Consider the following 12,998-nt stretch of genomic DNA (forward strand, 5'->3'; position numbering starts at 1 on the left):
TACATAAAAATATTACACGACTATAAATTCCAATAATTTTATAGAAAAACTGAAATTATTGGCACAGAACTCTATGAAGATTTCAACTATTAAAATTAATTTATTATTTTTAAATGGAATTTTTATTTGCCATTTATTGGAATTATACGTCGAATCATCATAAGATCAGTATTTATTCCAATGGAATCAGAAATTATTGGCAACAAATTTTTATTCCAATATTTCAAGCAACCATTGCGGAATTCCACATTTTATTTAGTGTGGAAAATCATGCAATTTAAATTTCATTTATGTGCAAACTATTGGAATAATTTTATTATAAAGCTAATTCGTTCAAGGTGTCATGCCTAGATGGTAAATGGAAAAATATTAAGATTCCAATAAGTGTCAGATGACGTCAACAACTTCTAAGGAGGGAATGCCATAAAACATTAACACCAACATGGCATAAGTGAGTCACACATTGGAATTGTGTGAAAATGTGGAAAAATTCCAATAAATTATACGTGTACTGGAATGTGCGAAATGTTGCCGATATTTACTGCACGCCTTCAACGATAATCACCACTCAAATGGAATAATTACGTGCCTCCCGTTATTTTTATTCCATCATTAAATTCCAATCAAAAACCCGACCGAGAGTCAGTAATTAAACGACAAAAACATTCCAAACGTCCCACCCATCAGACGATTTTTTCCATTTTGTTCAAACCGAACGTGAGAACTCGTTTCACCTTCAAACGCCCTTCAACATCAAAACTGATTTCCGGGCGGTCGATAATGTCGAGTATTACGACCGCCGCGCCCGCTTCGCTGAGTCAGTGAAGTGAAATCATCGACTTTAATTAAATTCGTGCAGTTGAATGCCGGAAAGAGAGAGAGAGAGAGAGAGAGAGAGCGATAAGCAAGCAGTTGATGCTTTTAATCTAATGGGTGAAAGAGAGAGAGGGGGAGCGCGGATCGAAGCGTCTGATTTAATGTTTGTGCAACGTAAGTTGAACGAACGAAATTTGAATTTTTAATCTGCTTGGCTGATGTAAATTCCAATAAATTGAGTGCATTTAAGGGGAGGATAGTTCGTCCTTTTTTGTTTTTAGGTAGAATATGAAAGACAGAGACTGTCTAGGGCTTTTCAGACTAGAACGTGCCAATTATTGGAATATCAATCATTTGGCTGTTCCAAAATGTAAGTTATATTCCACTAAATAATAATCCAATAAACTACCTTAAAATAAAAAGGTAATAGAAGTTCTACTTCATTTTTTTCCAGTACTGTACTGGAATTACTTACATATATATCTTATTGGAATTACATGAATCAAATGGTGTTTTGCTAGAAATAATTCGAAACTTTGGAATTTTTGGAACTGCATAATTTAAAAATAAAATTTGAAGTGAATTTAAATGAAAATTATTGGAATTTTTTTACCTTAATTTACTGGACTGACTCTTTTTTTTATTGGAATTTAATGGATTTTCTACACATAAAATGTGGAGTGCCGCAATGGTTGTTGAAATAATTAATTCTCAAATATTTATCGGATGCAGAGATGTTCTTCCAATAATTTGTTATTCCTTTTTCACCATAATATATTGAAATACTGGAATTAACAGAAGTATAACTTCTCGTAAATTCCATTGGAATAAATACTGAACTCAATGAAAATTATTTTCATTCCAAAGTATTTCAATGACTAAAGGCCGTCTATAGGTTTTTGGTCATCCTCTACTATTGTTAATAATTAAGGTAATTTTTAATAAATTAAATTCTATAGGGTGGAAATATTCCAATAAACTTTCAATTTTCATATTCCAATAATATTTTTCTTTAAAAGGTTAGGTTAAATCCTCAGAAGATAAAATTAAACAATTAATGGAATTTTTTTTTTTTTGAAATTGGAATATCGGAACTAGGTTAAGTAATTTTGCAATGGAATAAAACTAATGAAAATAATTTTTATTCCAAATTATTCCAATAACTAAATCTTTCTCATCCTCTACTACTCTTAATAAATCAGATAATTTTATATAAATTAAATGGAAATTTTCCTCGACGCTTTAAGCATTTTTCTTGCATTTCCTATGGGAAATGGAGATTTTCTTAATAAGACTTTTTTCATTCCCTAATTATGCCTTATATGTGGAAAAAAAAGATTTCTCGATTGAGACAACTTTTTAATTTTTTTAAATTTCCGGGTTGGTTTTGCTCAAAAATCAAAAAAATTCCTATAACCTTCTCCTCGGTGGTTTTTCGAAAAAAAGTGTAGAATACTTTTAAATGTGATTCAAAAGGAGGCTTCTAGTTCCAAAAGAAAATATTTAATTTTTTCGATAGAAATGAAGAAAAGTGAATTTTTTAAATTAAGGCTTTTTCTCGATTTTCTAAGGATGTATGGGAGATAGGAGCAATATTTGACTACCCAGGTCTAACAATCATTATTTGTCACAAGTTTTGTTTCAAACAATTTTTTCTCCGACCCATAGTTTTTGTGAAAAAAATTAAAATGTGATTTTTAAAAGAAATTCGTGGGTACACCCCTTCAATTTTTGACCCAAAAATTTTGTTTTTTTTTTTGGCTTTTTTTGTATTAATCGTTTGTTCTCGAGCCTTTCTGATATTTTGTGATAAAAATTTTCAAAAAAAAAAATTTGGAGGGGGTATTTTTGACTATTTCATACTTACGTGGTTTCTTATGGGACTATGGCTTTAAGCATTTTTCCTGCATTTCCTATGGAAACTGGACATTTTTGTAATAAGACTTTTTTCATACCTTTTTCATGCCTTATACGTGGAAAAAAAGATTGTTCGAATCCGACAATTTTTACATTTTTTTGAAATTTTTCGAGTCAGTTTTACTCAAAAATCAAAAAAAAAAAAAACTTCTTTCTTGACGGTTTTTCGAAAAAAAGTGTAGAATACTTTTAAATTTGGTTCAAAGGGAGGCATTCAGTGGCAAAAGAAAAAGTTAAAAATTTTCCATAGAAATGGAGAAAATGGGACTTTTTAAATTAAGGGTTTTTCCCAATTTTCTCAGGCTGTATGGGAGGTAGAAATAATATTTTTGTACCCAGGTGTAACAATTATTGTTTCCCACATCTTTTGTTTGAAACAATTTTTTCTCCGACCCATAGTTTTTGTAAAAAAAATTAAAATGTGATTTTTTAAAGAAATTCGTGGGTACACACCCCTTTAATTTTTGACGCTAGAATTTTTTTTTTTTTTGACTTTTTTTTGCATTAATCGTTTGTTCTCGAGCCTTTCTGATATTTTGTGATAAAAATTTTCAAAAAAAAAATTTGGAGGGGGTATTTTTGACTATTTCATACTTACGCGGTTTCTTATGGGACTATGGCTTTAAACATTTTTCCTGCATTTCCTATGGAAGATGGAAATTTTTGTAATAAGACTTTTTTTATACCTTTTTCATGCCTTATACGTGGAAAAAAAGATTTTTCGAATCCGACACTTTTTATATTTTTTTTGAAATTTTTCGAGTTAGTTTTACTCAAAAATCAAAAAAAGCCTATAACTTCTTCCTTGAGGGTTTTTCGAAAAAAAGTGTAGAATACTTTTAAATTTGGTTCAAAGGGAGGCATTTAGTGGCAAAAGAAAAATTTAAAAATTTTTCATAGAAATGGAGAAAATGGTACTTTTTAAATTAAGGGTTTTTCCCGATTTTCTCAGACTGTATGGGAGGTAGAAACGATATTTTTGTACCCAGGTGTAACAATTATTATTTCCTATGTCTTTTGTTTGAAACAATTTTTTCTCCGACCCATAGTTTTTTTGAAAAAAATTAAAATGTGATTTTTTAAAGAAATTCGTGGGTACACCCCTTCAATTTTTGGCCCAAAAATTTTGATTTTTTTTTAAAAATTTTTTTTGTATTAATCGTTGATTCTTAAGATGTTTTGACATTCAAGGACTAAAATTATCGAAAAAAAAAAATTGAAAGGGTCATTTTTGAAAATTTCCTATTTACATGGTTTCTTATGGGACTATGGCTTTAAAAATTTTTCCTGCATTTCCTATGCAAAATGGAAATTTTTGTAATGAGACTTTTTTCATACCTTTTTCATGCCTTATACGCGGAAAAAAAGATTTTTCATATCCGACAATTTTTACATTTTTTTGAAATTTTTCGAGTCAGTTTTACTCAAAAATCAAAAAAAAAAAATAACTTCTTTCTTGACGGTTTTTCGAAAAAAAGTGTAGAATACTTTTAAATTTGGTTCAAAGGGAGGCATTCAGTGGCAAAAGACAAAGTTAAAAATTTTCCACAGAAATGGAGAAAATGGGACTTTTTAAATTAAGGGTTTTTCCCGATTTTCTCAGACTGTATGGGAGGTAGAAACAATATTTTTATGCTCAGGTGTAACAATTATTATTTTCCACATCTTTTGTTTGAAACAATTTTTTCTCCGACCCATAGTTTTTGTAAAAAAAATTAAAATGTGATTTTTTAAAGAAATTCGTGGGTACACCCCTTCACCTTTTGACCCAAAAATTTTGATTTTTTTTTTTATTTTAATCGTTGATTCTTAAGACGTTTTGACATTCAATGACTAAAATTTTCTAAAAAAAAAAATTGGAAGGGTCATTTTTGAAAATTTCCTATTTCCATGGTTTCTTATGGGACTATGGCTTTAAAAAATTTTCCTGCATTTTCTATGGAAAATGGAAATTTTTGTAATAAGACTTTTTTTATACCTTTTTCATGCCTTATACGTGGAAAAAAAGATTGTTCGAATCCGACAATTTTTACATTTTTTTTTAAATTTTTCGAGTCGGGTTTAATCAAAAATCAAAAAAACCCTATAACTTCTTCCTTGAGGGTTTTTCGGAAAAAAGTGTAGAATACTTTTAAATTTGGTTCAAAGGGAGGCATTCAGTGGCAAAAGAAAAAGTTAAAAATTTTCCATAGAAATGGAGAAAATGGTACTTTTTAAATTAAGGGTTTTTTCCGATTTTCTCAGACTGTATGGGAGGTAGAAACAATATTTTTATGCTCATGTGTAACAATTATTATTTCCCACATCTTTTGTTTGAAACAATTTTTTCTCCGACCCATAGTTTTTGTGAAAAAAATTAAAATGTCATTTTTTAAAGAAATTCGTGGGTACACCCCTTCAATTTTTGACGCAAAAATTTTGATTTTTTTTTTGGCTCTTTTTTGTATTAATCGTTTGTTCCCGAGCCTTTCTGATATTTTGTAATAAAAATTAAAAAAAAAAAATTGGAGGGGGTATTTTTGACAATTTCTTACTTACATGGTTTCTTATGGGACTATGGCTTTAAACATTTTTCCTGCATTTCCTATGGAAAATGGAAATTTTTGTAATAAGACTTTTTTCATACCTTTTTCATGCCTTATACGTGGAAAAAAAGATTGTTCGAATCCGACAATTTTTACATTTTTTTTTGAAATTTTTTGAGTCGGGTTTACTCAAAAATCAAAAAAAAAAAAAAACTTCTTTCTTGAGGGTTTTTCGAAAAAAAGTGTAGAATACTTTTAAATTTGGTTCAAAGGGAGGCATTCAGTGGCAAAAGAAAAAGTTAAAAATTTTCCATAGAAATGGAGAAAATGGGACTTTTTAAATTAAGGGTTTTTCCCGATTTTCTCAGACTGTATGGGAGGTAGAAACAATATTTTTATGCTCATGTGTAACAATTATTATTTCCCACATCTTTTGTTTGAAACAATTTTTTCTCCGACCCATAGTTTTTGTGAAAAAAATTAAAATGTCATTTTTTAAAGAAATTCGTGGGTACACCCCTTCAATTTTTGACGCAAAAATTTTGATTTTTTTTTTGGCTCTTTTTTGTATTAATCGTTTGTTCCCGAGCCTTTCTGATATTTTGTAATAAAAATTAAAAAAAAAAAATTGGAGGGGGTATTTTTGACAATTTCTTACTTACATGGTTTCTTATGGGACTATGGCTTTAAACATTTTTCCTGCATTTCCTATGGAAAATGGAAATTTTTGTAATAAGACTTTTTTCATACCTTTTTCATGCCTTATACGTGGAAAAAAAGATTGTTCGAATCCGACAATTTTTACATTTTTTTTTGAAATTTTTTGAGTCGGGTTTACTCAAAAATCAAAAAAAAAAAAAAACTTCTTTCTTGAGGGTTTTTCGAAAAAAAGTGTAGAATACTTTTAAATTTGGTTCAAAGGGAGGCATTCAGTGGCAAAAGAAAAAGTTAAAAATTTTCCATAGAAATGGAGAAAATGGGACTTTTTAAATTAAGGGTTTTTCCCGATTTTCTCAGACTGTATGGGAGGTAGAAACAATATTTTTATGCTCATGTGTAACAATTATTATTTCCCACATCTTTTGTTTGAAACAATTTTTTCTCCGACCCATAGTTTTTGTGAAAAAAATTAAAATGTCATTTTTTAAAGAAATTCGTGGGTACACCCCTTCAATTTTTGACGCAAAAATTTTGATTTTTTTTTTGGCTCTTTTTTGTATTAATCGTTTGTTCCCGAGCCTTTCTGATATTTTGTAATAAAAATTAAAAAAAAAAAATTGGAGGGGGTATTTTTGACAATTTCTTACTTACATGGTTTCTTATGGGACTATGGCTTTAAACATTTTTCCTGCATTTCCTATGGAAAATGGAAATTTTTGTAATAAGACTTTTTTCATACCTTTTTCATGCCTTATACGTGGAAAAAAAGATTGTTCGAATCCGACAATTTTTACATTTTTTTTTGAAATTTTTTGAGTCGGGTTTACTCAAAAATCAAAAAAAAAAAAAACTTCTTTCTTGAGGGTTTTTCGAAAAAAAGTGTAGAATACTTTTAAATTTGGTTCAAAGGGAGGCATTCAGTGGCAAAAGAAAAAGTTAAAAATTTTCCATAGAAATGGAGAAAATGGGACTTTTTAAATTAAGGGTTTTTCCCGATTTTCTCAGACTGTATGGGAGGTAGAAACAATATTTTTATGCTCAGGTATAACAATTATTATTTCCCACATCTTTTATTTGAAACATTTTTTTCTCCGACCCATAGTTTTTGTGAAAAAAATTAAAATGTGATTTTTAAAAAAAATTTGTGGGTACACCCCTTCAATTTTTGATGCAAAAATTTTGATTTTTTTTTTGATTTTTTTTGTATTAATCGTTGATTCTTAAGACGTTTTGACATTCAATGACTAAAATTATCGAAAAAAAAAATTGAAAGGGTCATTTTTGAAAATTTCCTATTTACATGGTTTCTTATGGGGCTATGGCTTTAAACATTTTTCCTGCATTTCCTATGGAAAATGGAAATTTTTGTAATAAGACTTTTTTCATACCTTTTTCATGCCTTATACGTGGAAAAAAAGATTTTTCCAATCCGATAATTTTTACATTTTTTTGAAATTTTTCGAGTCGGGTTTACTCAAAAATCAAAAAAAAAAAAATAACTTCTTTCTTGAGGGTTTTTCGAAAAAAAGTGTAGAATACTTTTAAATTTGGTTCAAAACGAGGCATTCAGTGGCAAAAGAAAAAGTTCAATTTTTTCCGTAGAAATGGATAAAATGGAACTTTTCTTATTACAGGCTTCCTTCCAGGCTTTCCTTGATTTTCTCGATACCTATGGCGAAAACTTTAATTTTTATTTTTGTATTTGCTTCCTTGTAAGTGGGCCTAAAAAATAGCTAGAATACCTTTTTGGCCTAAAACAAATAATAGAGGAGCCACGGGCGATTTTTGAGAAAACAGCTTGTAATGATAGACATTGACAGGGGTGTACTCAGGTAATTACGTAACATAGGGTTTTAATTTTTTTTTTTGGATTAATGTGAAAAAATGATTTTCCCATTTTTCTCAATTTATGAGAAATAAAATAAATTATTGGATTTTTTTTTTATTGAAAAATGGAATAATCTCCTGGGCATAGAATCTATTCCAAATATATTCGTGCGACGTTGCCAGTTCCACCCCTTCGGTGCCCTCTTCGAGTGGGCCATCATGACATGATCACAATCGTATTGGAATAATGGAATACGCGTATCGTTTACCCTTAAAACGTCGTTGACCTCTCAATTATTATTATTATTCCAAATCAAACCATTAAACTTATCGCACAACAAACGCCAGCATTATTCCAACCGTATCAGGTAAAATTCCTTTGTTATAAGCGATACAACGACCCGCCACGAATTCATAATGAGATAACAGAGAGAGAGAGAGAGAGAGAGAGCGAGAGGTTACGCTAAGCGCAGCATAGTCCTAAGCATTAAATCGAAAGGCCTGCTTATCGACCAGAACAGAGAGAGAGAGAGAGAAAAAAAAAAACCGTCAAGGTCGAACAAGGGCGCGCCGCGCGGCCATCTTTAGACCGTAGCGAGCGAGACGGAGCGATCGCGGGACCGTAGCGTGCGAGCGAGGCGGAGCGATAAAAAAAAACCGCTTGCTCGCCCCCTCGTCCCGCTGTTGCTATGCCACAAAGCAGTAAAAGCGGTTCGGAACGGTTTCGCCTTGCGCTGCAAAGCTGTTAAAAACCGTTTTATCGCCCGTTCGCTATCTCGCTCGCTCGCACTAGCGAAGTTAGAGAGAAGGCTCCGCCGGTTCGCCTTCGCATGCAGTTCACGAGTTGGACGCGGACCGTGTGCGTTGTTGCTTGCTTGTGTCCCGTCGTTGTTCTCTTCTCGCTCTCGCGGTTTTTTTTTTCCTTCACTCGTTTTTTGAGTTTTTGAGTGAGTGAGTTTTCCCTCCCCCGCCCCCCCCCTCTGCGAGAGATGGCCATGACTGTGAGTTGCATACATATTATGTATTAAGTGGAATTTGTAATGTAATTAAAGTCGCGCGCAGGGTTGCCGATGTGACGCGGTTTTTGTTGTTGTTTTGGTGTATGCTGCGCCGGTCGTTTGTTATCTTTGAAAATTATTGACCGCATTTTTCAAGATAATTGCGGTTCGATTATCTTTGAAATGTCGATCTTGTTAAAGTGGTTTCATGTGAAAACCCAATTTTTCACCTTGAGGGTCCTGGCAACTATCTTATCTTAAAAAAATATCTTAACCAATTAATAGCGATTTTTGAACTTTGTCTTTTGATTATATTATCTTTAAAATTGCCAGTATTGATCTTCTTTGGAATTTTTTTTATCTAAAGATCCAGGCATTTTTTAAAGATAATAATTAATTGATAAATTAAATATTTTTTTAAGTTACCTACTTTACTTAATTTTCGCCTGACGTTTACGTTTTTCGATTATTATCTTTATTTTTTGATTACACTCTCTTTAAAATGTTATCTCTTTTTTATCTTTGGAATTTTCATTACTTTTTTTAGAAATATTCAAGGCATTCCGGATTATCTTTAAAATTTACACAATTTTTTAAGATAATGCTACATATTTCCAACGTATAAAAAATTTCACCAATTGTCTTTAACAAACCTTAAACTAGTCCTTATCTTTGAAAAATATCACGGAAAATCCCAATTTTTCCGAGATAATTAAAGTTTTATAATTTTTTAAAAATAATTTGATAATGATAAACTTATATCTTAGAAAAATTTTAAATCTAGTCACGAATATCTTTAAAAAAAAAAATGAAAAAACTAAATTTTTATGCTAAATTAAGTTTTTTCAATTTTTGAAAATAATTTATAATATTTTAAGCCATTATCTTTAAAAATTTTGTTCATATTTTATATAATACTCTTTTTTTTTTTTAAATTAATAGGTGTGAGTTTATGGACTATTTTAAAGATATGGTATATTTTTTTATTTCATGAATATTCTCAATTTTTTAAGATAATTAAAGTGGGCTTAATATTTTCAAATAATTTATAAAATTTTAATAATAATAATAATAAAAAATGAATTTATATCTTCAAAAAAGGATACGGAAAATCCCATTTTTTTAAGATAATTTAAATAATCCCGATTTATGAAAATAATTCATTAATTATTCATCAATTATCTTTAAAAAATTTAAGGTAATTTCGAGTTTTTTTGACTATTTTAAAGATGCATGAATTTTTTAAATCATGGATTATCTCAATTTTGTAAGATAATTAAAGTTTGCCTAATCTTTGAATAATTTATACTATTTTAATAATAATCATAAAAAAAAATTTATCTTTAAAAAGTCTTAACCTAGTCATAATTATATTTAAAAAAAAATACGGAAAATCCCATTTTTTAAGATAATTTAAATTATCCCGTTTTATGAGAATAATTAATTAATTATTCATCAATTATCTTTAAAAATTTAAGATAATTTCGACTATTTTATGGAAATTATTTCATGGAAAATCTCAATTTTGTAAGATAATTAAAGTTTTCCTAATTTTTTAATAATTTATACTATTTTAATAATAATAATAAAAATAAATTGATATCTTTAAAAAGTCCTAACCTAGTCATAATTATCTTTAAAAAAGAATACGGAAAATCCCATTTTTTAAGATAATTTAAATTATCCCGTTTTATGAAAATAATTAATTAATTATTCATCAATTATCTTTAAAAATTTAAGATAATTTCGACTATTTTATGGAAATTATTTCATGGAAAATCTCAATTTTGTAAGATAATTAAAGTTTTCCTAATTTTTTAATAATTTATACTATTTTAATAATAATAATAAAAATAAATTAATATCTTTAAAAAGTCCTAACCTAGTCATAATTATCTTTAAAAAAGAATACGGAAAATCCCATTTTTTAAGATAATTAAAATTATCCCGATTTTTGAAAATAATTCATTAATTATTCATCAATTATCTTTAAAAATTTAAGATAATTTCGACTATTTTATGGAAATTATTTCATGGAAAATCTCAATTTTGTAAGATAATTAAAGTTTTCCTAATTTTTTATTAATTTATACTATTTTAATAATAATAATAAAAATAAATTGATATCTTTAAAAAGTCCTAACCTAGTCATAATTATCTTTAAAAAAAAATACGGAAAATCCCATTTTTTAAGATAATTTAAATTATCCCGTTTTATGAAAATAATTCATTCATTATTCATCAATTATCTTTAAAAATTTAAGATAATTTCGACTATTTTATGGAAATTATTTCATGGAAAATCTCAATTTTGTAAGATAATTAAAGTTTTCCTAATTTTTTAATAATTTATACTATTTTAATAATAATAATAAAAATAAATTGATATCTTTAAAAAGTCCTAACCTAGTCATAATTATCTTTAAAAAAGAATACGGAAAATCCCATTTTTTCAAGATAATTAAAATTATCCCGATTTTTGAAAATAATTCATTAATTATTCATCAATTATCTTTAAAAAATTTAAGATAATTTCGAGTTTTCTGACTATTTTAAAGACGTATATATTTTTTTCAATGATGGAAAATCTCAATTTGCAAGATAATTAAAGTTTTCCTAATTTTTGAATAATTTACACTATTTTAATAATAATAATAAAAATCAATTTATATCTTTAAAAAGTCTTAACCTAGTCATAATTATCTTTAAAAAAAATACGGAAAATACCATTTTTTAAGATAATTTAAATTATCCCGTTTTATGAAAATAATTCATTAATTATTCATCAATTATCTTTAAAAATTTAAGATAATTTCGACTATTTTATGGAAATTATTTCATGGAAAATCTCAATTTTGTAAGATAATTAAAGTTTTCCTAATTTTTTAATAATTTATACTATTTTAATAATTATAATAAAAATAAATTGATATCTTTAAAAAGTCCTAACCTAGTCAAAATTATCTTTAAAAAAGAATACGGAAAATCCCATTTTTTAAGATAATTTAAATAATCCCGATTTTTGAAAATAATTCATTAATTATTCATCAATTATCTTTTAAAATTTAAGATAATTTCGACTATTTTATGGAAATTATTTCATGGAAAATCTCAATTTTGTAAGATAATTAAAGTTTTCCTAATTTTTTAATAATTTATACTATTTTAATAATAATAATAAAAATAAATTGATATCTTTAAAAAGTCCTAACCTAGTCATAATTATCTTTAAAAAAGAATCCGGAAAATCCCTTTTTTTTAAGATAATTAAAATTATCCCGATCTTTGAAAATAATTCATTAATTATTCATCAATTATCTTTAAAAATTTAAAATAATTTCGAGTTTTTTTGACTATTTTAAGGATGCATATATTTTTTAAATCATGGATAATCTCAATTTTGTAAGATAATTAAAGTTTCTCTAATTCGTGAATAATTTATACTATTTTAATAATAACATTAAAAATAAATTTATATCTTTAAAGTCTTAACCTAGTCATAATTATCTTCAAAAAAGAATACGGAAAATCCCATTTTTTAAGATAATTTAAATTATCCCGTTTTATGAAAATAATTAATTAATTATTCATCAATTATCTTTAAAAATTTAAGATAATTTCGACTATTTTATGGAAATTATTTCATGGAAAATCTCAATTTTGTAAGATAATTAAAGTTTTCCTAATTTTTTAATAATTTATACTATTTTAATAATAATAATAAAAATAAATTAATATCTTTAAAAAGTCCTAACCTAGTCATAATTATCTTTAAAAAAGAATACGGAAAATCCCATTTTTTAAGATAATTAAAATTATCCCGATTTTTGAAAATAATTCATTAATTATTCATCAATTATCTTTAAAAATTTAAGATAATTTCGACTATTTTATGGAAATTATTTCATGGAAAATCTCAATTTTGTAAGATAATTAAAGTTTTCCTAATTTTTTATTAATTTATACTATTTTAATAATAATAATAAAAATAAATTGATATCTTTAAAAAGTCCTAACCTAGTCATAATTATCTTTAAAAAAAAATACGGAAAATCCCATTTTTTAAGATAATTTAAATTATCCCGTTTTATGAAAATAATTCATTCATTATTCATCAATTATCTTTAAAAATTTAAGATAATTTCGACTATTTTATGGAAATTATTTCATGGAAAATCTCAATTTTGTAAGATAATTAAAGTTTTCCTAATTTTTTAATAATTTATACTATTTTAATAATAATAATAAAAATAAA

The 12,998-nt window shown here is 27.0% G+C and overlaps 1 protein-coding gene across 6 annotated transcripts in view; it reads left to right on the plus strand.

Moving 5' to 3' along the window:
• Positions 1-12,998, plus strand: part of LOC126747130 (uncharacterized) — a 44,543-nt gene that overhangs the window by 6,411 nt on the left and 25,134 nt on the right. Inside the window, exons 1-2 of one of the 6 annotated variants that reach the window (XM_050455623.1) lie at positions 1,005-1,036; positions 1,098-1,186. The exons of 4 other annotated variants lie outside the window; for them this stretch is intronic. In XM_050455623.1, coding sequence (XP_050311580.1) covers positions 1,185-1,186 — 2 coding nt within the window. In that variant the 5' untranslated portion in view covers positions 1,005-1,036; positions 1,098-1,184. Of the gene's footprint in view, positions 1-1,004; positions 1,037-1,097; positions 1,187-8,559; positions 8,747-12,998 lie in introns of those variants that run through there. One more of the 6 variants, XM_050455621.1, reaches the window with a different exon arrangement.

This window comes from Anthonomus grandis, chromosome 19, assembly GCF_022605725.1.
Source record: "Anthonomus grandis grandis chromosome 19, icAntGran1.3, whole genome shotgun sequence".
In the NCBI taxonomy this organism is placed as follows: domain Eukaryota; kingdom Metazoa; phylum Arthropoda; class Insecta; order Coleoptera; family Curculionidae; genus Anthonomus; species Anthonomus grandis.